The 26,485-nt window shown below is 46.8% G+C and overlaps 1 protein-coding gene across 1 annotated transcript; it reads right to left on the bottom strand.

The window, feature by feature from the left end:
• Positions 1–25,207, bottom strand: CHPF (chondroitin polymerizing factor). The gene is made up of 4 exons (XM_083590939.1): positions 23,742–25,207; positions 7,145–7,709; positions 6,373–6,555; positions 1–2,301 (listed from the first exon to the last, which is right to left on the bottom strand). Exons 1-4 carry the CDS (start codon positions 24,044–24,046, stop codon positions 1,036–1,038), a joined length of 2,319 nt encoding a protein of 772 aa, XP_083447065.1. The 5' UTR covers positions 24,047–25,207; the 3' UTR covers positions 1–1,035.
• Between the last annotated feature and the right edge of the window lie 1,278 nt (positions 25,208–26,485).

Raw genomic sequence — 26,485 nt, forward strand, 5'->3', positions numbered from 1 at the left:
ACACTTTATGCTTCGCTCCAGTTTATTAAAATGCAAAACAACATTTTAGTCACCAACCCGTCCCAAATCCAAGTTAAATATAAACCCACTGGAGAGCCAAGCTCCAACTCCTTCTCACACGTGCACACACACAACTGCACCCTTTCTGGGCCTTGCCCTGGTCCCAGCGCCAGGCTGATTGACACAACCCGCTCTGCTGAACAGTTCTGGGTCAACTACTCATGGCAGCAAGATTGGCGAAATCTACGTACCTTCAGCCCAGCGGGTGGCAAAAGAGAGGGCAGGCAGCCCCAGAAATACTGTTCATCCCCACCGTGCCAGAGCCAGCCTGGCACCAGGGGGCTGCTTGACTCTCCCAGTGAAAGCACCCACCAGGTCTGTGCCACCCTCTTGCCCCTACCACTCCTAATCTGAGGCTAAAGCAGCCCGAGTCACCGTTTCCAAAAGGAGCAACACTGGACAAAGAGAAAAAAATAACCAACCAGAATCCCTCTGCCCCTCCCACCCACAGAGGATTATCCTGCACCTACACCTGGAGTGTCCATTAAGTTAAGACCCAAACTGCAGCAAGGGGACCAAGCAGTGCTCCTGAGGGGGCAGTTTCTTTCCTTCCTGCCTCTACTGCCCCAGAATCCAGAAACCCCGAGCCAGCCTCCTCGGCTTCAGCCCACCCCACCCTCACACAGAAGCCTCTTCTAAAAGCCCTGGTGCCACCAAGGCAGCAGCCAGATTTTCGAGGCAGAAGTCCCACAGCAGGCCCTGCCTGCCCTTGCTCGGTTGGCACTTGCAGCTGTTAATCCTGCTGCCCGGGGGGAGGACCTGGGCCTGCATGAAGGGAGCAGAGCAAGGCAGAAGTGGGATTGGATCCTGACCACCCGCCAATGCCCGCTTTTGGTCCACAGGGCAGCCTGGACAGCCAAGCAGAACCGCTCCCTTGAGGCCCAGCCTGAGCCATCCTGGGCCGCTGTCCTCTGCCGCTACAGGGAAGACGCGCAGGGGGAAAGGGGAGGTGGCAGGCTGGCCCCGGCCCCAGGCTCATGTGCTGTTGCCCTGCTCCTGTTCAAAGAGCACCATGGCCAGCTGCGCCCGGGAGCCCAGGCCCTCCAGGCTGCTCTGCACACAGCGGTGGTACTGCTCCTCGCTCAGGCGCGGGTTGCAGCCGTGCGGCCGGTAGCGCTGCAGGAGGGCCGGCTCCACCGCCCGGAAGACATGCAGGTTGGAGTACTTGACAAACAGGTCGTAGATGTCCAGCGTCTCCAGGATGTCCTCGTTGTCCTGGGCATCGGCAGCCATGCGCGTGCGTGCCGCCATGTAGTCGGCGTTGTAGAAGCAGGCTTCGCTGAAGGCGTCGCGGTCAAAGTGGCCGGCATCCCGCACCAGGTCCAGGCCAGACAGAGGCGGGGGCTGGTTGTGGAAGGCGATGGTGGGGTTGTAGCCCTGGAAGTGGATGGGGAAGAAGACCTGCCAGCTGTTGATGGTGTTCATGCGGCAGCGGTTGAGGAACTCGGCCGTGACCTCAGTGCCCACACCAGCCACGAAGAAGAGCGTGTCCACGGGGTGCTTCTTGGAAATGATGTCCATCACCTTGATCTGGGAGGGAGCATCTGTCTTGACACTGATCCAGGGGATCTTCACCTGCGCATAGCGCCGCTCGTACTCCGCAATGCGCGCCTTCACCGCCCGGAAGACGTCATTCTGGGCCACTTGCTGAGCCTCAAAGGGGTCGTAGATGAAGAGGAAAGTCAGCACAGCGTTCTCTGCATTCTCAAAGGCGGCCGCAGCATAGACCTCCAGGAAGCGTGCGGCATAGTCTCGCTCCGGGGCTGTCAGGGGCAGGATGACGTTGACCCGGCTGGCCTCTGTCACGTAGGGCATTGGGATGATCTCCACCTCGCTGAGAGGGCGCAGCAGGTGCACCCGCTTGGCCAGCGACCGGCTGTGCCCCTTCTGGGTCACCACTTCCAGCTGCAGGTCCAGGGTATACTCCATGCCTCGGGTCGGGTCAAAGCGGCGGTAGCCGTTCAGCAGCTGCTGCTTCCGGATGTGCAGCACCGGCTGGTACCGGTGGTTTAGCTCTTCCACAGCTGCAGCTACCACGTCGGCCACGTCGGCTGTGTCTGCACCACGCAGCTCACACTTGGGAGCTCCATCCATGCAAGAGAAAGCTGCCTCTTCCGTGAAGTAATCCCAGCGAAGCACCTCAAAGCGGGTTTTGGGCTGGAAAGGGGGAGCGATGCCAATGGGCCAGGTGGCACTCAGGTCGCCATCTGCAGACAGGCTGCTGGTGTTCTGAATCTCGAGCTGCAAGGAGAGGGTGCAGGCAGAGTCAATGAAGGCTCAGAATTTAGTTTTTCACAACTCCCAGCAGTTCCAAATGAATTAAGAGGCACACACAGAAACACATACACACACTTAAGGCAAATTTTCCCCATGGCTAAGAGCAGCTCCCATATTTACTTGGATATTAGTCCGTTCTTCCTTCCTTCCTTCCTTTTCTCTCTCTCTCTTTTACACACATCCCTCTACCTTCCAGGTAAATCTTCATTAAGAGGACCTGTGGTTCTCCAGATGTAACTGACTCCAGTTCCCATCATCCCTGAGCACTGGCCAGAGTGGCTGTGGCTCATGGGAACTGGAGTTGAACCATAGCTTCCCCATCCCTGCACTACAGTCAGGTCAGGCACGTCTCTTTAGGATGCCTGACTAGAAGACACGACTAGGTGTCCATGAACACTTCAAAAAGCTAAGTACTTCCACCCCTCCAATGCTCCCCAAACAGACAAAGCATCCATTACATGCTTGATGACCATTAAGTTTGACCACCCCTCCAGCATAGCTACCCCGGAGCAGAAACCAACAGGGGCACTGCCAGCTAGACCACAAGAAGTGGCGAGCCTGCGACAAACTGCATTGGGGCACCAGACCTCTCCATATGAGCCCAGATGAACTTCTGCCCAACCCAAAGAGTAGCGCATTAAACAAGAGCAGGATCAGCAAGCAGCAGGGTGTGCCAAGTTATACCATCCAGCCACCTGGTGGCAGTGTGGTCCCACGCTTTGAGCCCAGCTCTGGGGCTAGCTTACCTGCACTGTTTTGCCCCACAAAGTAAAAAATAAAACAGTATTGTGGTGAAAGATGGGCCACATGGTTCAAAGCAGCCTGTATTTAAGCCAGTCTCCTCACATGCGCCTGTATATCTCACCACACCCAAATACTGAATCCCATTCTTCAACATTTATTGCATTTAAATTAGGCCACATTAATTAAATTAACACACTTTCGGTTTATATATTGATCCCTTTAGAAAATTCTCCATAAGCTATTTCCAATTTTATTTCTGGCTTTCAGTCAGGAAATAAAGTGTTGGGTCTGCCTTGCCTAATGTGCCTGCAGTATTGTGTTAACAGTAGAACCTCGGTTTTTGAACATAATCCGTTCCGGAAGACCGATCAACTTCTGAAACATTCAAAAACCAAGGATCAATGGGCAGTTGGCAAAATCCATTGAAAAAATGGAGAAATGCCATTCGACTTCTGAGGCGTATTCGAAAATGGAAGCAATTACTTCCGGGTTTTTGGCATTCAGGTTCCAAATTGTTTGGCTTCCAAGATACTCAAAAACCAAGTTTCCACTGTACTTTCTTATATTTTTGGGTTGAGCTGTTAGTCTTGGGCCATAAATTAACTCTGGGATCCAACAGTCCTGTTATCACGTTGTTTCAATATACTGTTTCAGTGCTGCCATTTTTAGATACTTTAATTATTGATTGCATTTTTTTCATGTTGTGCACTGCCCTGGGCTCTCTTCTGAAGAGGAGAGGTAGAAAAATGAAGTTCAATTAATTAATTAAAATCAGAATAGACATCATGAAGCCCCTAAAGTGGCTGGTAACCACATCACCCCCAAGTCTGCGAGAGCCTTCAACCCAGCTCTCCCCACCGCTAGATGACGATCTGAGTCTAAAGAGGTGGAAAAGGCAGCTCCCCTCAGTTTAGGTCCCAGTCCGTAACAATCAGGAGTTGGTTTGGCAAAGGAAGCAAGTGAATTTTAAATACATGTAATTATAGCTTTTACCACCTTTCAAAATGTTTTCATTGGTTATGGAAAAGGTTTCATTGCCCTTTATTTATTTATTTTTGTGTCCAGATTAATATACTGCCATTATTCAAGAAAAGTTCCATTAATTCATAGCAGATTGCAATGGATTAAATATAGTTCGCCTGGTCAAATTATAATTACCCTAATTAATCTCTCTCCATTGTTTATCTCTACTCAGACACCACCTGCTGCTCAAAAAAATGACACCTTATGCTGGTGGGCAATTGAGCAAAACACTTTACATTTGCTTCCTCTCCAGGGAAAGATCTCTGCCCCTCAGGGGCTCCACACTCTCTTCCCCTCCAAGCAAGGCATGCTCTCTCTCTGTTACTCCCCCTTCCCCTTTCAAAAAAAGCCCCCAGATACATTTGCTGTTGTTGTCATCAAGTCCTCCAGGAACCATGGGGGAGGGGGTGGGAGAACTGACCATCATGTCATTTCTCCCCCACCAAAATATATGCTTTTTCTTTCTCCCCATTTCTCTTTTTTTTAAAAAGTTATTTTAAAATGGATTTTCATTTTTTATTACACACATTACTGCATATTACTTTTATGTCATAGTCCCCAAGTGCCAACTGGCAGGGGCACTATATAAATAAATCACTTTAAAACTTATTATAACCTAAGGCAATAGACTCAAATATTAATTTACAGCAGCGCAAAGAAAAGGAAAATCCAATGTGCAATAGCAATCAATGTAATTTAATGTAGCTCCTGAGCACCTGTATGCATTTTCAGTTCCATATTTTACAATTTTTCAAGTATGTTTTCACACATCTCGATATTCTGCCGATTTTATTACATGAACCAAAAGGCTAATAGCGGAACCTATGAAGGCATCAATAACGCCACCCAGTTCCCGGCTTATAGCAAGCAGAGTTGCAGCCTATGAGTCAAGGTCCATCGTGGTAGCCAGTGCTGTGCTCAGCAATGAGATTAAGAAGCAGACAGCTGTCTGGACTGGTCTGGCATTTCCCCAAAAGCAAACCTCCACTTTGGAATCTAGGAATTGCCCTTCTTGGCTGATCAAACATGCAAGCTTGCTGCCTAAACCTCCAAACTTACGACTTGGGTTAAGACCTTCATTGAAGGAAACCCACTGCAACAATGCACGCTAAGATTCAGCTTGAGGTTACCTGGAATGCATATACAGTGGTACCTCGGTTTAAGAATAGCCCTGTTTACAAATGATTCGGTTTATGAACTCCGTAAAACCGGAAGTAGTGTCCCGGTTTGCAAACTTTACCTCAGTCTAAGAACGGAAGCCGAATGGTGGAAGGGCACTGGCAGTGGGAGGCCTCATTAGGGAAAGCGCACCTCAGTTTAAGAACAGTTTCGATTTAAGAACGGACTTCTGGAACCAATTAAGTTCGTAAACCAAGGTACCACTGTATATATATTTTAAAAAACAAACATATTAACCAAAAATTCTATATATTTTTCAGTTTCACTAGTGCACTCTTTATTTTCCCAGTAAAAAGTGGTAGTTAATAGTTCAGCGAATTGAGGGGTTGGAACTGCAGCTGGCGGAAATGGGTTTGGAATGAGAGAAGCAGTGGGTAAAGAAAAGGTTAAGTGTGCATGGAAGCAAGCCAGCACACACACCATCACCACTTCAAATTCAGCCCTGCCCCCTCCCCAGCCAATCTCCAGTGGTGAAGCTACAGCCAGGTGTCAGAGCTCAGCATGTGCTGCCAAATATGGAGATTTCAGAAATTGCCAACATGAGGGTTGCCACATTTAAGCCCAAATCCTTGGGGGGAAAGGAAAGGTATAGCTTCAGATTCAAACATCCCCAACAAATGGAGTATCCAACAAAATCCAGAACACCCCAGGTTCCCCATCTCCGCCCTAGAAGACATCAGAAGTAAAATGGGCTCAGTTACTTTCTACAGCTGAGCTACCCTGGAGAAAGCCAGTGTGGTGCAGTGGTTAGAGTGTTGGATTAGGGCCTGGGAGACCAAGTTTCAAATCCTCACTCAGCCAGGAAGCTCACTAAGTGATCTTTGGCCAGTCAAAGCCCCTCAACCTAACCTACCTCACAGGGTTGTTGTACAGATGGAATTGGGAAGGGAAGAGGAGTATACGACAATCTTGAACTCCTTGAAGGAAAAGGTGTGACATAAATGTAAAAATAAACAAAACATGGCTGACTTTCCTATAGCTGGTAAGCAAATGTAGTGCCACAATGGAAACTGTGGCGCGTGAGGAGTGTGAACAGAGTCCCCCACTCCGCTAGTTACAGATCCAGATCCAACGTCCTCCCTTCCTTACCTGTAGCTGCTGGATTTCCTGGTATGTGTGCTCCAGTTCCACACGCGCAAAATGTCTGTGCAGCCGGTACATCTGGACAGGGTCCAGCACAGGGTGAACAGTGAAGGCCGTGTTGAATCGCGGGTCGCTCTCTCTCTCAGGGTCAGTGTTCTTTCCAAGTTCAAAATACTGGTAATGCAGGCCCTGGTAGGGAGAAGGAATAAGAGAAAAAATCTGACGGGGAAATCCAGGCCATCCATGTTAGTACATATAACCATGACATACAACCAGCCGGTATTCCCCTCCAGTTGTAAGGAAACAAAAGCATGTCTGAAGAGGAAGCTCAGCTTTCAACTGGGATCAAGAATTCATCCTGTAATATTGAGTGTTTGGTTCCTCCCCCTAATCTTTGAAACACATGATCATGTTCATTCCACATTTGCAAGGATATCAGTCCCTTGGCTTAGCAGCACCTACACTGCAACTCCCTGCCCCTTCATATTAGGCAGGTGCCTCCGCCATATTGTTTTTTGGCACCTGCCAAAACCCTTTTCGTTTAGGTACATTAACCCAGATGTTTAAAGTTGGCCTGTATATCAACAGGTAGTTAAATTTTTTAATTGTTACCTGCTTATTTTATCAGGCCAACTAGTTTTTAACTTTTTACCAATAACATTTGCATATATTGTATGTAAACCGCTTAGAGGTTTTTTATGATTCAGTAGTATATACAAAATAAGTTAAATAAATGAACACAGGAGAGGGACACTACAGTGCAGCTGGCCCTCCTTACCTCACGCTCTGCCACACAATCTACCCCAGTGTAGTCAATGATGCAGCGCCCCAGCCACTCATCGGGATGGGCGCTCAGGATGTCGTTCCGGCAGCTTTCCAGGTGAGGCTGCAACCGCAGGAGAAGGGCCCGGGAAAGCAGGTAGCCGAAGCCGCCATAGCAGTAGCGCCCTTGCGTGTCCCCACCAATGAACTCCTCTGGCCGGCCCATGTAGAGCAGAGTGTCAATGCTGAGGTGAGAGGCCAAGCGGTTCACACGGTGGGCCTCAGTGTAGGTGTCGTCCTGCACCAGGAAAACCCAGTCGAAGTCAGCCACGTAATGGTCCAGCACATACTTGACAGTCTGGTACATGTTCCAGATGGGCCTCTCGTCGCCGTGCGTCACCACCGTCATGCCGTGAGGGACCTTGCGCCCCCGGGTGCCCGTGAAGTAGACCAATCGCTCCAGCCGGTGTCCCAAGGTGCGGTTCACAGCCACTGCAAGGGAGTGCAATGTGTTCTTCGATGTCAGCACACCCACAAAGAGGCGCTGGCGCATGCCCAACTCCGTGCTGATGTATCGGGTCCTTTGGGGGAATGGAAAGGGCAGGCAGAAAGAGAGAAGGTGAGGAAGTGAAGGAGGGGAAGAGGAGCCTCCAATTTTCCACTACCAATATCCCCTACCGACTGAGGAAGTATCATCTCAGCCCTGTGTTTTTGAGCATATTTGCAAACACCTTCTGGAGCATTTGAAGAGTGGGATCTGCTGAGACAAGGCTTTGCGCTGCAAGCTACAAGCAGCAAACAATCATTTCTCCTCAAGCCCCCCTTTCCCCATAAAATGACCACAGCACTTGCCCCACTCGCACATGCCAGCACTGGTGCAGGAGCTGCTTCCATGTGGTGCAATCCCATGCAGCTGCTGGGTGTCTGCAGATGTGAGAATGCAAGTGTTGCATGACTGGGCCTCATGGCATAAGCCTTCACTTAGCCGGGAATGAAATTTACAAAGGGGTGGGAATGGCCCATGAGGTTCCACGCAAAAAAACCCTAGCAACGTGGGACTACAACACAAAAAAGTGGCTGGCATGTGTGCGCATGCACACGGACAAGGGGGTGTGTGCCTTAATCTGTAATCAAAATGCATCTTAAGTGATACATTTGCCCACACTGCTCTTTTGCTACCTTTACCTCTCCAATCCCTCTCTGCTTTCTCTCGCCACTGTCATAGTTTAGCTTGCAAGGTACACCCCCAGAGCAAAGGAATCAGTCCTCTCTTTTTTTGGCCTGTGCTACCCTGTAAAGCCTGTTGTCTTTGTCCATGGAGTTTTCTTGGCAGGGATACTGGAGTGGCTTGCCAGTTCCTGCTCCAGGTGGATCACGTTTGGTCAAAACTCTCCACTATGACCTGTCCGTCTTGGAACAGATGAAATTAAAAGATGCCTGCTTCTTGGGAGAAAAGCAATGACAAACCTAGACAGCATCTTAAAAAGCAGAGACATCACCTTGCCGACAAAGGTCCGTATAGTTAAAGCTATGGTCTTCCCAGTAGTGATGTATGGAAGTGAGAGCTGGACCATAAAGAAGGCTGATCGCTGAAGAATTGATGCTTTTGAATTATGGTACTGGAGGAGACTCTTGAGAGTCCCATGGACTGCAAGAAGATCAAAACTATCTATTCTTAAGGAAATCTGCCCTGAGTGCTCACTGGAAGAACAGATCCTGAAGCTGAGGCTCCAATACTTTGGCCACCTCATGAGAAGAGAAGACTCCCCGGAAAAGACCCTGATGTTGGGAAAGATTGAGGGCACAAGGAGAAGGGGACAACAGAGGACGAGATGGTTGGACAGTGTTGTCGAAGCTATCAGCATGAGTTTGACCAAACTGCGGGAGGCAGTGGAAGACAGGAGTGCCTGACGTGCTCTGGTCCATGGGGTCACGAAGAGTCGGACACGACTAAACAACAATACCCTGTAAAGCACCATGTACGTTACTGTTATTACATAAATAACAGCAGCCCTGTATGTTCTGTAAGTGTACTACAGATCCTCAGGTGTGTCCAGCATTTACAAATGCTCAAGTCCCATTTGTTTCAGTGAGCACCTCTATTAGAACCGTACAGGAAATAAACAGATTACCATTTCTGCTTCAGAATACTGTGCCAAGGGCTTATTAATAGAGCTATGCTGTCCCTAATGCACCCAAAATGCTGAGACATAAAGAGTAGAGGGAATGCACAAAAATTTAAAATTCCTAGTCCTTTCCAAGATACCCTGGGGCCTTAAGTGAGTTGCTAAATCAACAGGACACCACATTTGGGAAACCTGTGGATGTCCATTTCACACACACACACCCCGGGTGGGTGGGGGGGACACATACCGGGACAGGGGTAGCACCAGGGACAGGGGTAGATCAGCTGTTAAGCCCATCATTAATCCAAGCATAGCTAGCAGTAACCTGGCAATGGATTAGGACCCAGCATTCGGTCAAGAGCAAGATGAGCTAACTCATATCAATGAGGATGCCAGATCTTTCACAGACATCAACATCAGGGCAACCACAGCCAGGGCTGTCTTAAGCATATGCAAACATCCACCCAGCGCCCCCCCCCCAGGTTGCCCAGAGTTGTTGAGCTTTTTTTGGGGGGAACCCCAAAGTTGTTAACATTTTTTTAGGGCTGGCCAGTGAGGTGCGCACAGCAGGGCTGGCCTGGCTGGCCATCTCAGCAACAGCAGAGTAGCCCGAGGAGGTGGTGGCGGCAGCAGAGCAAGGCCAGGACCAGGAGCCGGGGGCAGGGGGCAAGCAGAGCCCAGTGCAACAACAGTTGAGCCCGAGGAGGCGGCACTCCGACGGCCTCTGCTCCGCTCGCCAGTGGCTGTCGGCTCTTCCCAATCCCCGGACTCCAAATCTCGGCCCCAGACTCTTGGCCTGGCGCCCCTGAGAGCCCTGCACCTATATGTAAGACGGCCCTGACCACAGCAATAACCAAGAATGTGTTCTGCAACTTCTGTAAGAAACTCAGACTCTCACACAAAGCAACAGAGGATCCCAGAGTGCAACCTCATTGCCTCTGAAATCATTTCCGCATTATTCTCCAGCATGAGGCTCAGGTTCAGCATCTTTCTGCATTGTTCTTTCCACTAAGGGAGATCTGAACTGGTTCCCCAGCTCAGAAACCAAGTTTCCATGAAGGCTGAGGGGGTACCACCACCATATATCTGAGTGCAACCCCTACGATCGACAGATTCCTTGCATCTCTTAAAATATTGACTCTCACTAAGAGAGCAAGAAGAATGTATATTTAAAGAAGAGTAGAAAATATTTATTTAATATATGAAAAATAATTGTACATAGCTGAAAACGCTGTCAGCATTAAGATAAATTCAACAGAGTAAACAATATTTGATTGATGTAAAAGGTGGAAAATTGGATTTGAATGGTTATAATAAAATATGCAGGAACGTATGATATGTAAGATGAACCATGGAAGGAGAAGTCGTCATTGGATATTTTAACGTTTGTAAAATGTTTATTTTGAAATGTAGAAAAATGAAAACTCATATATATATATACACACACACACACACACACACACACACATATATATATATATATACACACACACACACACACACACACATACACACACACACACTCTCACGTGCCATTTTAGACATGCTGCAACTGAAGCCAACCTGCAAGACACCCAGATGGACAAATTAGCAAAATGCTAGAGAGGGTAGCCATGGCTGAGCAGATCTCACTTGGCCGAGTCCTCAGCTTCAATGCTAGACGGCCCCCTAAGGAGCTAATCATAATCCCCAACTGAGTAGCAAGAGGAAGGAGCAATAGTGTAAGGCTCAAGAGTGTGAAGAGAAGGGGAGGGTGTCAAGACTAGAATCCAAACGCCTAGGGAATTTAGCTTCCCACCATAATTTGACTGCTGCAATTGTGAATCTGGAGGGGGCGGAAAGACTCTGACATCTCCCAGTTAGGTAGGGGCTGCGTTAAGAAAATGGGGAGGGGGGTATCGTGCTCCCTGTGACATTACAGTTGGTGTTAGGATGCAGGTGGCCTGTCTCTTACAATAAGTTTCAGGTTTTAATTATTCAAATGCAGCAGGAAACAATTCCTTCCTTCCTACCCACCCACCCACCCCCATTCCACTCACACAGTGGGCTCATTCAGCCCCTCCGCTTCCTGCCCATCCCACCCACCCTCACTCACTCACTCCTGGGGACAACACAGCTCATTCAGTCCCTCGTCCCTGGGCCCCCAACCCCTAGCATTGATCTCACCCGTTTTTGAGTTGAGGGCACGCAGGAGAAAGGAAGAGATGGTAATCCTGGTGCCAGGGATCAGAGGGGGAGAAACAAAGCAGAGTTTCTCCCCGCCCCCCCCCCACATCATGACTGGGAAGGGGGTGGGGAACAGGGATGAGGGGTGCTCATGGGGCTCACTTAGACAAGTAATACTCCCAAGGCTGGGAAGGTGAGAAATAAAGGGGCCGACACACTCTGCAGAGAGAGGCAGGCAAGGAAGGAGTGGTGGTGGGAGAGAAAGCAAACACAGAAGATCTGGCACAGAGATGCTGAGGATAAAGGCTTGACATAGTTAAACCTTGTAAGGAACAGGACAATTCCCTGAAAAGGAGGGAGGGAGGGAGAGACAGAGAGAGAGAGAGAGAGAATGCAGAGAGATAATAAAGGCAAGGCAGTCTTTTGAACTGCCAGCAGGCAGTATTAACCACCAGTAACCCCAGCAAACACAGACAGACACATGCACACACTGAGAGTGGGAAGGAGCAGATGTCACTATAAATTGTCGGAATAAATGACACTCTTAACTAAAAAGAGCAATGAACTGGGCAACCAGCAAACAGAATGTGTGACTATAGGAGCAGCAAGTCTCCTGATTCCCTTTCCTGGAAACACACAAACGCATGCACACACACACCTCATTCCCATCTCTGGGGAAACAGTGGCCAGGTATGCATGATCAAAGCCTACCTTAAGTAAGCCAAGTTAGGTACAATGTTTGTGCAACTGCACACACCCTCTGAGTGCCCACACTGCTTCTCCCTTTCATGCAAGCAGCGAAACAAACTAGGAAGCTACAGTGAGTCCACCATGATTTAAAGTAGGGCTCTAAATCCTGACTTGTTTGGAAGCCCTTAAACACATTTCCCAAATTGCAAATTCTGGGAAGGCATGGTTAACTGCAGCTTTCTGGCTTGATTCTGCACTTGCACAAAGGGAGAAATGAAGAGAAAAATGGCTGCATTTGAGAGCACAAAGCCTGTGTATATCCTGGCTCATTAAGCTAGGATCTGATAGTCTAAAGCAGGCCAGAAACTTTAGAATGTGGTTCTTTGTCACTGTTAAAGCTCACTATGCCTGTGCCTTTGGGCTCTCCGCACTCCAGACCCAAAGGGAGAAAGTGTTCCCTGCCCACATGAAAATCTCTGCATGGCTCTGATTTCAAGAACTGAGCCTGTATCCTACTGGGTTACACAGAGTTAATGGGGCCACTACAAGACGCGGGTGGCGCTGTGGGTTAAACCACAGAGCCTAGGACTTGCCGATCAGAAGGTCGGTGGTTCGAATCCCTGCGACGGGGTGAGCTCCCATTGCTCGGTCCCTGCTCCTGCCAACCTAGCAGTTCGAAAGCACATCAAACTGCAAGTAGATAAATAGGTACTGCTCCGGCGGGAAGGTAAACGGAGTTTCCGTCCACTGCTCTGGTTCGCCAGAAGCGGCTTAGTCATGCTGGCCACATGACCTGGAAGCTGTACGCCAGCTCCCTCAGCCAATAAAGCGAGATGAGCGTCGCAACCCCAAAGTCAGTCACGACTGGACCTAATGGTCAGGGGTCCCTTTACCTTTACAAGACTATACAGGCTGCAGAGACTGCGATTTTTTGTGCCTGGAGCATCACAGGTGGGTGGGTGGAATGGACCTCTTTCCGAGGGATACTTTCTACACTCCATTTTGTGTGCTACAGAACTCAACTATGCTCACAGAAAGCTGCAAGAAGGATGTTCCCAGAATTGGACACTGCTGATCACAGACCATGCAGAATGACCTCAATCTTCCCAGAAGCAAATTCAGATAAGACAAGGAGTGAGGAAAAGAAGCTCCAGCAGCTGAACCAAGAGATAAGAGGCAAAAAGCCCATCATCTAAAGGGGGGGGGACTGCCACGCTCCCTTAAAAACCTATTCTCCTGACCCTGAACCCACATACTTAAACCATTAGCCTCCTCCTTCATTTCAGCTGTCATTAAATAATAATACTGCAAGATGGCGCTGTGCTTGTTTTGTTTTAAATTGTGTGGATTTGTTATAATCTTGCAAGTTGAGAAAGGCATCCAAGAAGTGTAATAAATAATTATTATTCATAGATCACTACCAAGCATTAAGGAGCTGCCCCTCTTGCTTTTCTTTCACCTCTTCTCTGTTCACCAGCACATCCTCCTTGAACCAAATAGGCAAACCTTTTTGGAACTAAAATATCCGCCTAATGAAGTTAAACAACAGATCAACAAAGCCAGACTGATACTCAGAGAGAACTTGCTGCAAGACAGAGCCAAAAGAGAAAATAACAGAACACCACTAGTAATCACATACAGCTCCCAAGTTAAAACAGTCCAACACATCATCAGAGATTTACAACCTCTCCTGGACAACGACAGTTCTCTTTCCCAAGCTCTGGGAGGAAGACATTTCATTGCCGACAGACAGCCACCCAATCTTAAACAACTCCTCACCCACAATAATACAGCAAGCAGACTTAACATGGACACTGGTACCAGAGCCTGTAATAAACCCAGATGCCAACTTTGCTGCCACATACACCCAGACAGCACCATCACTGGACCCAACAACATCAAACATACCATCTCAGGACTATTTAATTGCTCATCTTCTAACATTGTGTTTGCTATCAAATGCTAACAGTGCCCTTCAGCTCTCTATATTGGACAAACAGGACAAACCCTATGCCAAAAGATAAATGGACATAAATCTGACATCAGGAATCACAAGACAGAGAAACCAGTAGAACACTTCAATCTCCCAGGACATTCTATACAAGATCTCAAAGTAGCTGTCATATTACAAAAGGATTTCAGAAATAGACTGGAAAGAGAAGTTGCTAAATTACATTTAGGGGTTAACATGACTGCCAAAAATGTGAATTTATTTAAGGATAATTATGAAAAATGTTGGATAGAAGTGAAAAAGAATTTAGAAATATGGACAAATATGGACAAAGTTATCATTGTTAGGCCGAATTGCTGTGATAAAAATGAATGTGTTGCCAAGGATGTTGTTTTTGTTTCAAACATTGCAAATTTTGGATAAGATGGATTGTTTCAAGAAGTGGCCGAAAGATATTTCCAGATTTGTTTGGCAGGGCAAGAAGCCTCGAATAAAATTTAAGATATTAACTGATGCTAAAGAAAGAGGTGGATTTGCCCTGCCAGACCTTAAACTTTATTATGAATCAGCTGCTTTTTGCTGGCTGAGAGAATGGCTGCTTCTTGAAAACACTGACGTGTTGGATTTAGAAGGATTCAATAATGCATTTGGCTGGCATGCATATTTGTGGTACGATAAGGTAAAAGCACATAAAGCATTTAAAAATCATATTGTTAGAAAAGCATTGTTTAATGTTTGGATAAGATATAAGGATTTGTTAGAAAAGAAAACCCCAAGATGGTTGTCACCAATGGAAGCGAAGGCACAGAAAAACCTCAATATGGAGGCTAAATGGCCGAAATATTGGGAAATTTTGGAACAAAATGGAGACAGAATAAAACTGCAGAGCTTTAAAAAATTGAAAAACAAAGTGCGAGATTGGCTCCATTATTACCAAATAACGGAGGCATACAATTTGGACAAAAAAGTTGGTTTCCAGGTGGAAAAATCAAAATTGGAAACAGAATGGTTAGATTCAAAAATCAAGAATTTGTCAAGAATGTATAACTTGCTGTTGAAATGGAACACTCAGGATGAAATGGTGAAATCAGCTATGATTAAATGGGCACAAGACGTTGGACATAACATAATGATGGCTGACTGGGAACAGTTATGGACCACAGGTATGAAATTCACGGCATGTAATGCCCTAAGAGAAAATTTAATGAAAATGATTTATAGGTGGTACATGACACCAGTCAAGCTTGCAAAAATTTACAATTTGCCCGATAATAAATGTTGGAAATGTAATGAGACTGAAGGTACATTCTTTCACCTTTGGTGGACATGCCCAAGGATTAAGACATTCTGCGAGATGATTTATAATGAAATGAAAAAGGTATTCAAATATACCTTCCTGAAGAAACCAGAGGCCTTTCTCCTGGGCATGGTCAGCCAATTGGTGCCAAAGAAGGATTGAACTTTTTTTTATGTATGCAACAACAGCAGCAAGAATACTCATCGCGAAGTATTGGAAGACACAAGATTTACCCACCTGGGAAGAATGGCAGATGAAGTTGATGGACTATATGGAACTGGCGGAAATGACTGGCAGAATCCGAGACCAGGGAGAAGAGTGGGTGGAAGAAGACTGGAAAAAGTTTAAAGACTATTTACAGAAATACTGTAAAATTAATGAATGTTAGAAAATGTTGGAATGAAGTTATATGGCTTTAGTAGAAAGGTTATAAGGAATTAAGTATAAATAGATTATTAGAGTATTAAAGGAAAAAATAAAGTTAGAATATGTTACCGTATTTTTCGCTCTATAAGACGCACCAGACCACAAGACGCACCTGGTTTTTGGAGGAGGAAAACAAGAAAAAAAATATTCTGAATCTCAGAAGCCAGAACAGCAAGAGGGATCGTTGCGCAGTGAAAGCAGCAATCGCTCCTGCTGTTCTGGCTTCTGGGATAGCTGCGCAGCCTGCATTCACTCCATAAGACGCACACACATTTCCCCTTACTTTTTAGGAGGGAAAAAGTGAGTCTTATAGAGCAAAAAATACAGTAAGATAATTATAGGATAGAAAACAGAGGAAGATGGAAAGGAATTGCTGAAACAATTAACAGAAGTGGAATACAAAAAGGGAGGTGTGAGGAGGTCGTCGAAATAAGCGAATGAAAGATAAGATATTGAAATTGTTTGATGTGTTTTAAACTGTTTTTGTTTTGTTTTGTTAGTTTAATGTGTTAGTGTTATGTAGTGTTTTTGTATTGTATTGTATTGTTCATTTTTTATTATTATTATTTTTTTAGTGTTTAAATTGTTGGAAAAGTAATAAATATTATTTTCAAAAAAAAGAGAAGTTGCTGAATTACAAATTACCAAACTTAAAACCATGGAGAGACCTGGTCTGAACAGAGACAATGGATTCTTATCACATTATACATGATAAAGCTATTTTTGGCCATCTCATCCCTTGCTTTTTCCTGTAAGACCACACCTATCAACCAATCACCCATTCCCACCACCCTTCTGAGTAATACCCCTCCCCACGTTCTCACTATATATAAAGGTCGGGTGACTTCTGTTTCAGTGTATCTGAAGAAGTGTGCATGCACATGAAAGCTCATACCAAGAACAAACTTAGTTGGTCTCTATGGTGCTACTGGACAAATTTTTTATTTTTTAAAATATATTTATTCTAAATCTTGTGTAGTTCTTTATCTCCTCGACATCTGGTGCGAGGGTGTTCCACAGGGAGGGTGCCACTACCAAGAAGGCCCTCTGCCTGGTTCCCTGTAACTTTGCTTCTCACACTGAGGGAACCAGGAGAAGACCCTCGGTGGAGGGTGGAGACACTCCTTCAGGTATACTAGGCCAAGGCCGTTTAGGGCTTTAAAGGTCAGCACCAAAAATTTGAATTGTGCTTGGAAACACACTGGGAGCCAATGAAGACCCTTTAGGACTGGTATTATATAGTCCCAGCTGCCATTCCTGGTCACCAGTCTAGCTGGATTAGTTGTAGTTTCCGAGTCACCTTCAAAGGTAGTCCCATGTAGTGCATTGCAGTAGTCCAAGTGGGAGATAACCATAGCATGCACCACACTGGCGAGACAGTCCATGGGCAGGTTGGGTCTCAGTCAGCATATCAGATGGAGCTGGTAGACAGCTGCCCTGGACACAGAACTGACCTGTGCCTCCATGGACAGCTGCGAGTCCAAAATAACTCCTAGGCTGCGCACCCTGTCCCCCCAAAATAGTACTTCTGTCTTATCAGGATTCAACCTCAATCTGTTAGCTACCATCTATCCTCCAACCGCCTCCAGACACTCACAGAGGACCTTCAATGGTTCTGATTTAAAGGAGAGGTAGAACTGGGTATCATCCACATACTGGTGAACACCCAGCCCAAACCTCCTGATGATCTCTCCTAGATGTTGAAAAGCATTGAGGAGAATACAGAGCCCTGAAACACCCCACAAGTGAGAGCCCAGGGGTCTGAACACTCATCCCCCAACACCACTTTCTGGACACCACCAAGAAGGAAGGAGTGGAACCACTGCATCACAGTGCCCCCAGCTCCCAACTCCTCTAGATGGTCCAGAAGGATGTCATGGTCAATGGTGTCAAAGGCCGCTGAGAAATCCAGCAGAACTAGGAAACAGCTTTCACCTTTGTCCCTAGCCCGCCAGAGATTATCGACCAGCGCAACCAAGGCTGTTTCAGTCCCATGATGAGGCTTGAATTCCAATTAGAAGGGATCCAAATGGTCCACATCCTCCAGGCATGCCTGGAGTTGTTCAGCAACCACCCACTCCATCACCTTGCCCAAGAATGGAAAATTTGAGACTGGGCGATAGTTGGCCATATTGGCTGGGTCCAAAGATGTTTTTTAAGAAGCAATTTAATAACCACTTCTTTAAGCAGGTCTGGAAAGACTCCTTTACAGAGGAAGGTATTCACCAGCCCACGGAGCCCATCACCCAGCCCTTCCTGGTTCGCTTTTATGAGCAGGGCAGGCAAGGATCAAGGATACAGGTGGTCGAATTCACTCGTCCAAGCAGCCTGTCCACATCCTCAGAGGTAACAGACTGGAACTGACCCCATGCAACTTGACTAGACAGGACTCTAGCACTCTCCTGCCCTGGTCCCACCACCATGGTGGAGTCTACCTCTTTCCGAATCTGAGTGACTTGATATGCAAAAAACTTTCCAAAATCACTGCAGGAGATCTTGGGGTCCTCACCAGGCCCTGACAGCAAAGGTGGTTCCATTAGATTGTGAACCACCTGAAAGAGTCTCCTGCTGCTGTTTTCTGCAGATACAATAGAGGCGGCGAAGAAGGTCCTCTTCACCATTGCTATCGCCACTTGGTAGGCTCAACGTTGAGCTCTAACCCATGTTTGGTTCGATTCAGAATGAATTTTCTGCCCCCGGCACTCTAGCCGTCTCAGCAATTGTTTCATTGTCCTCAGGAAAACCACAGGGCCGTCCGAACTCCATGCAATCGGAGAGGGTGCTTCAGAGCCAGACAGTCAATGGCCCTGTTTAATTCCGCATTCCAGCGGGCGACCAAGAAATCAGCTGAAATGCCATGGTTTCTCCCAAAGAATAATGGGAACTGTAGTTTGTTAAAGGGTGCTAAAAGTTATTAGAAGCCCACTACTCCATGGATTGGGGGCAGAGAGTTGATTTGATGTTATCTATTGCTAAAAAATGGAAAGTGATAAATACATTTTTTAAAAAAAAGTTAGTGGGTGCAGACAACTCGGTATCAAAAACTTGAGTAGCTTGGTGTGTGATATGACTTCTCCCTCCTAGCAGATACACAGCAGTGTCATGTCCTTTGCCATTCATATGTTCTGCTAGGGACAACCATTCCTAACACTTGGTGAGCAGCAAGTTACAAGGACAAAATTAACTAAGTATTAAAGTGCAACCAGGGTGTGTGCCCGGACTTCAGCTGCCAGCACTGCTGGCTGCATATTTTGGAATAAACTGGAAATGTGGAAAGAAGGATCCACAATAGTACAAAGCTATGCAATGATATCCTATATCATCTCCATTAAACACAGAAAGCTGGTACTTTCCTGGTCAGCAATTTGGACTAAGGGAACATTCCACACAGGGAGAAGGAAAACCTTATATGGTGTGCAGGACTCAAACAAACATGCCAAACAATGGCAAATAATTTATGGACATACCTTAAGGTCAACTGACATTTGCATTATTTTTGTCATTCTGGATTAAATAGATTTGTACTGATACAAATGTCCAAGTGCCCCATCATCAATGAGGACCCTTATAGGAAATATTTGAATGCATGCTTAACTATCAATATGTGTTGACTATTCACATGCATGGACAAAGGGAGCCACAGGACTTTACTGAAGCATAGCAGCCAGCCCTTTCCTGGAAATTACTTGTTTTCAAAGTCTGGAAGAATCACCCACTCAAAAAGCCATAGACTATGGAGAACACAAAAGCAAAACCACCTTTTCTGCACAACTGCAAATTAAGTTTTTGTGGGCATGGTAAATCAGGATCTGAGCATACGGTAGAGCACTTAGAAGACTCCACCATGCTCTCAGCTTATTTGGGCTGCAAAATAATAATAATAATAAAGGAGACAGGGCAGAAACCTATCTAAAACAGTCAAAAGCATTTTTTGCCTTTGTGGGATATTCCTAGATGGAGCACTGTGCGGTCCATAAATAATGGACATTGCTACAAGAAAGGAGGTCACTTTTTTAAAGGAAATAAGCACTTCTGTGCTAGAAAAGTGAGACCTGAAGAAGTATAAAAAGGTTTTTTGAGAAAATCTTCAAATTGCAAGGCACAGCTAAAAGCAGGCAGAGAGGAGCAGTCTTTCTATAACTTTGTTGCCCCAAAATATCCATGCTGTGGGAAATTGCAGTCGAACAAAACAAGAAAACATAGGGCTAATTACCGTATTTTTCCGTGTATAAGACGCCCCCTATTTTGGGGGACTCCAAATTAAGAACACACCCCTCAGCACTACCCATGTGTAAGAAGAGGCCCAATTTTAAACCCAACTTTTTGGTTAAAACACCTAGTCTTAAACACGGAAAAATATGGTAATGCATGAAGGGGTTAAGACCACAGTTCTATTGCTAGACTCAGTTAGGTCACACCCCCTCACCTTTGGTGAGGAAGTGAAGCTTCTTTCCTTTCCTTACACTATCTTTGTGCCATGTAATCGACCAGGAAGGACATGTCTGAACTTGCTAAGACTCGGTGTTTGAAGCTAATTATCTGTATTTTGTACCCAAGAGCATTCTACCTGTGTTCTCCTTGCTGCAGCATGGAATAATGCATGAATTTGGCATTTGGGTTTTGTTAGTAAAGCTTTTAAACGAGTGTGATTTGCTCATTGACAGAGCGGTAAAGAGAGGGGCAAGTGCTGTAAGCAGATTAAACAGGATATGAAATGGGGTCTAACAACCTATATTCCCATGCTATGCTGCAGCTTAACACTATGACTGTTTTAGATTTTGCTGGAGGTTCTCCTCTGACGGAGTGTGTGCAAAGTCCTGTGTTTTGAATCCAGGCATCCAGCTGGTTCTTTTATTAATTAACCCACACAAGGGCCACATATCTTATTTTCCTCCCACACATGCAAGTACTCCTTTCTTTTACTATTACAGGAGGAGAGTGCAGAGTCTCCAATACATTTTACACATTGTTTTTTAAAAACACACAGAGAAAATTCATTAGTCAGTGCAACATGTGGTAGATTGTGATGGGAAATGCACTTTCCCAGTGACAAAATACAGCCTTTTGGAGAACTAGAAAAGTCCAGATCCCACCTTTATTCCATGGAATTCAAGGTGGTAGACATATAAATGCAGCACCCCAAAAATAGGAGGACTTTCATAAAGGAAAGTGCCAAAATCACCCAATAAGCTGTACAGAGATCTGTAGTATAACAGCTAAGAGAATGAACTATGAATAAAAAGTCCTTGGTTTAAATCTCACCTCTACAATGAACTTAGGTCATTGCTTTTTGAAAATAGGCCTTGGGCCACTTTCAGGTGGGCCTCAGAACCACAGACTGCTTAGTGCCTCCTCATTTGCCTGTCCAGCCCCCGTAACCATGCCACAGCCTTTCAGTTGGACCAGTATCAGCACAAGCAACTCCTTTTGCAAGATGAGTAACGGTGACAAAGCAAGAGAGAAGTTCAGGAAGAGTTGGAGGAAAGGAAGTTCTTCCTCTGAAGGAAAAGGGACAGGGGAGGTGTTATTAAAGGGAAATGAGATGAAAGGTTAATATTTTTTATCAGTGGTAATAGAAAATAATAAACGAACTAATTGAACATAGAAAGGAAGTGGATAGAAAGGAAGTTTAAAGGAGGAAGAAGTGAATGTAAAAAGACAATAGAGGGAGGAAAGAAACTGGTTGGGGGGCAAGGGGGTAAGTTGAGTATGGAAGGAGAATGGATGATAAAATTACTGGAGATGGGGGTAAAAACCTCTGAAAGGCAGGTAGCGTGAGAAGGGGGGAAATATAAAAGAAAAAGCTTTCTCCACTTTGTCTCTGGATCAACCAAATCTGCCTTAAATGGGGAGGCTGCCAAAATACCTCCAGAGCAAATGTCTGTACTTCACTTGAGGAAAGCTGAAATACCAAACTCCATATCACAAAGAAAATGCTGCAAGGAATGCAGCATTTTCCAAATTTAAGTTAGATATGATGTCAGTAATTGCCAACTAATGCCAAATTCTGCCTATTTGCCACCATTTTGTGCCTGCCCCTGCCCCTACACTTGGAAAGCCAGTGTGGTGTAATGGTTAGGGTGCTGGTCTGGAACCTAGGAGACCAGAGTTTGAATCCCCACTCAGCCATGAAGCTCAGTGTGTGATATGGGGCCAATCACTGTCTCTCAGCCTAACCTACCTCACAGAGTTGTTGTGAGAGTAAAATGGGGAGGAAAATAATAATACAGCCCCCATTGAGCTCCTTGGAGGAAAAGGTAGTATATAAATGTAATAAAAATAATAATGTACCACTATTTTTTGACTGGTGGGCCTCAGCAATTTTCAGCCACTGCAAGTAGGTCCTAGGGGTAGAATATGTGAAATCCCCTGCACTAGGTAGCCTTAAGTACTTCATTTATCTCATTCTCTGCCCGCCTGCTAAATCAGTAATAATACTGACTTAGCTTAAAAGGTTATAGTAAGGATTACAGAAAGATAAAATAAATGAAATATTTTGAACATCCAAAGCGCTATAAAAATTAAAAATATTATTACATTTATTAAGGGAGGAGAAACAACTGTGTTGAAAGGTTCTGCAGAAGCCCAAGATATACACTGTTGTTTGATTAAGCCCTCATTCAGCTGCCTCTGGAACAGTGATAGCCATCATTGCTTTTCTTTACTCAAGCCAACGCTTTTTTTCTAGAAAAATACGGTAGGTGCTGGTACTCACCATGAAGTTGTTACAGTAAGTGCCACACTTTTTAACAGCAACTAAAAGAGGTGCAGTTACTGTGTACCCTTGCATACCCCCTGAGAAAAGCACTGCTCAAGCCCATTTCCTTTCAAAGGAAACTATTTGTACCGAAAGACTTCCTGAATAGGAAGAACACAGCCCCAAGCTTTCCTGTGGGATGTCATAAAAAAGGAGGGCAGGAGTCTGAATGAAGGAGGCAGAAAGAAGGGGGCTCAGAGAACCATAGCACTCCATGCCCACAATCAGGGATTGGCTCTGTTGTACCATGGCCCTCCATAGCTTTTTCATCCAAGGCAGAGTCTTCTCAAAAAGCAAGTTTTAAGCCTTGCAGAATATCTTAGGGAGAAGAAAAGGCAAAGGAGTAAACCCTTAGGTTGCTTGGCATCTTGTATGCCTCCTTCCAGCAACTACTGCAGCCAGGTTGGTGTCAAACATATTGCTCTGCTTCCTTTGGACCACATCAGTGAGGCCGAGAGGGGGGTCTTCTTGTCTGGGCAGCCCAGGACCTCCCGTACATACTGCCCAGGCTTGTGCCCCTGGGAGGTCACTTCAGTGATGCCAACACAGTGGTTCGACTTCACCCGTGGAGGCACACCTCTATGTCACTTGAGATAGGCGGATGCCAGCAACAAAGCTCTCCCCCAGCCCACAGAGCCCTGAAGACCCTTAACCAATCTCTGACTGGAACCACCACAGGAAACAGCCCATGAATCTGCACGTTTGTTCTGAACATAGGCCCACTATGGATGAGCTTACCACATCTGGATAGGCAGTTAGGTGTTGCACATGGGAGGCATGGATTAAAGTCCCACCTATATCAGGGTTTAACTGTGTGGCCTCGGGCCAGTCACAAGTCCCCAGTCACCTACCTCCATAGGGCTGCTGTGAGGGCGAACACTATATTGATCGAATGTTATACTGGTTTCATTCAGCATTATGAAAAGATTGCTTACATACAAATATTTATGTCCACAGGCCAGCAGCTACATGGAACCACTAACAGGTCACATAATGTGGCATATTCCCATCACACAACCCCCGCAGTATAACAAAGAGGCCGCAAATTACACCTACCTGTGAGCCTCTAAAGTCCATGGGAACCCAAACAGTGGCCAGATTACCTTGCGATTACATTTGAGCCAAAGCCCATTTTCCTGTTCCCTTTTTGATACACACCCTTTGCTCCCCCAAGCCACCCCATTTCCTCCCCCCCCATACCTGATAGTTTTCTTGGCAGCCTTGCCCGGGTTGGGAGGCTTGTAGGGCAGGACGCGGGGCTCCCAGCTCTGCTCAGGCTCCGTGCCCATCCCCACAGGGACGGAGTTGGGCTTGCGGGCGGCGTTGCCCTGCCCGCCTTGGTGCTGCTGCTGCTCCATGCCCCCATCTCGCAGGCTGCCCTGGCTGGGGCCGCAGGGCTCCTCCACCCAGGTGACACTGAGCAGGCTGAGGGTGAAGCCCAGGGACACCCCCACCACCACAGGCCCCACAGGGCGCAGGAGGGACAGCACCAGGGAGAAGCGCATGGCGCCAGTGCGCTGGGGAGAGGCTGGGGCACCTGGGCACAAGCAGGGCAGCGTGGCAAGGGGGGGGAAGAGCTGTCTCGAGTTGAAGGGGACACCGGGAGAAGCGCCTCGGTGGCCAAACAGGGGAAGGGGCTCAAGGGCGTGCCTTTAAACCTCCTGAGGGGAAGGGGGGAAGCTGTGGGGAGTCCTGAGGCCAAGGAGCCCGGGGGCTCTTGCCCACGAAGGTCACCAGGGGGCTTCTCCGGCAGGCCGAGGGGTCATGGGGGTCGGTGGCTCCTGCCAGGAAGGGCCGCTCCGACGAGGCGCCGGAGCAAAGCGGGGGGGAGCGAACCGGGTCCCGGCTTCGGGTCCTGGGAAGGGGGAGGGGCCGCCGCTGCCAAGCAACGGAGGGGGCGGGGCGGGCCGGCCCAATTCTGGAACACTTGCGGGATCCGGAGCCTTATTGGTCTAGAGCCGCCCCATCCCGACCCGCGAGGGAGCAGAAAGGCGGAAGGCGCGAGGGGCGGTGGGCAGGGGAGGCGCCGCTCCTGGGTTGTCTCGCAGGAGATCCGCCGCCGGCGCCGTCCGACGTGTCACCCCCGCGCAATCCCCGCCCCCTCCGCTCGACGTCACTGGGCCGGCCGCACCCCCAGCCAATGCCCGCCCGAAGATGCGCGCTCGTCAAAGCCCGCCTTAGGTTTTCTGGACCGTTGATTGAAAGAAGGTGCGGCGAGAGCGGGCGGGGGGTCCGCGGGCCCAGCTGTCCCGCGTGAGCCAGGCAAACTTCCGCTGCTGCTGCTTGTGATGATGCTGCAGGGAGGGAACTGGAGCGCAACCCGTTCTCAGGCTGCTAGAGGTGGAGGCCTCGCGGGGCTCCCAGACCTCGGAGAGGTGCAGTTTTATGTAGTTTACTTTTTGTTCTACCTTGGGAATTTCTAACGTTTTGCTTTTATTTTGTGCTTTGAACGCCATTTCTCAGAGCTCAAACTTACAAAAATTGCATACGCTCAAGAGTGTTTGCAAAAGAGACCTGTTGGCTTGGCAACCGTATCAACTGAGCATGCCCAAGCATCACTTGACCAGAAGGATTTGGTGGCAAAATTTGCAAAGGAGTGAGATTTTGATGTGCCTGAGACTGAAACTTTTAAGAGACTTAAAATTTAACATCACTCTTCACAAGATTGTTCAAAATTATTTGTGTGCCAAAACATTTTCTTCTGGTATTTGAGAAAAAATGATGAAACGTTGTTGTATCATTATTGCAATTTAAAATAAATTTAACAGTTTCAAGTTTTGTGTTTTTCATTTTTTCCACAATACATTATCCATTTTTGAAGGTGCAAAATAGCACAGCATAGCACACAAAATCAGGCCCAATGCAAGCAGAAAACTACTGGAGTAGGGAGGCACGTTTTGTGTTAGTTACAGGGGTTGCAGCCTACTGTTGTTGTTGTTTAGTTGTGTCCAACTCTTCGTGACCCCATGGACCAGAGCACGCCAGGCACTCCTGTCTTCCACTGCCTCCCGCAGTTTGGTCAACTCATGTTTGTAGCTTCGAGAACACTGTCCAACCATCTCATCCTCTGTCGTGCCCTTCTCCTTGTGCCCTCCATCTTTCACAACATCAGGGTCTTTTCCAGGGAGTCTTCTCATCTCATGAGATGGCCAAAGTATTGGAGCCTCAGCTTCAGGATCTGTCCTTCCAGTGAGCACTCAGGGCTGATTTCCTTAAGAATGGATAGGTTTGATCTTCTTGCAGTCCATGGGACTCTCAAGAGTCTCCTCCAGCACCACAATTCAAAAGCATCAATTCTTCAGCGATCAGCCTTCTTTATGGTCCAGCTCTCACGTCCATACATCAGTAATGGGAAAACCATAGCTTTAACTATACGGACCTTTGTTGGCAAGGTGATGGCTCTGTTTTTTAAGATGCTGTCTAGGTTTGTCATTGCTTTTCTCCCAAGAAGCAGGAATCTTTTAATTTCGTGACTGCTGTCACCATCTGCAGTGATCATGGAACCCAAGAAAGTAAAATCTCTCAATGCCTCCATTTCTTCCCCTTCTATTTGCCAGGAGGTGATGGAGCTTCAGACCATATTTTGCGCTCTCCTCTTTCGCCCTCATTAAAAGGTTCTTTAATTCCTCCTCACTTTCTGCCATCAAGGTTGCGTCATCTCCATATCTGAGGCTGTTGATATTTCTTCCAGCAATCTGAATTCTGGCTTGGGATTCATCCAGTCCAGCCTTTCGCATGATGAATTCTGCATATAAGTTAAATAAGCAGGGAGACAATATACAGCCTTGTCGTACTCCTTTCCCAATTTTGAACCAATCAGTTGTTCCATATCCAGTTCTAACTGTAGCTTCTTGTCCCACATAGAGATTTCTCAGGAGACAGATGAATTGATCAGGCCTACTAGCCTACTAGTTACATTCTACAGACGGGAGTTTATTTGTATA

This window comes from Podarcis filfolensis (assembly GCF_964270895.1).
Source record: "Podarcis filfolensis genome assembly, chromosome: 1".
NCBI classification, from domain to species: Eukaryota; Metazoa; Chordata; class Lepidosauria; order Squamata; family Lacertidae; genus Podarcis; species Podarcis filfolensis.

Excerpts from the sequence above, each read along its gene's own strand:
- CHPF (XM_083590939.1), bottom strand. The coding sequence starts at position 24,046 with ATGCGCTTCTCCCTGGTGCTGTCCCTCCTGCGCCCTGTGGGGCCTGTG. Across the intron at positions 7,710-23,741 it reads GCTGCCAAGAAAACTATCAG|GACCCGATACATCAGCACGG; the intron begins GTATGGGGGGGG and ends ATTCCCCCAAAG. Across the intron at positions 2,302-6,372 it reads AGGAAATCCAGCAGCTACAG|CTCGAGATTCAGAACACCAG; the intron begins GTAAGGAAGGGA and ends CTCTCCTTGCAG.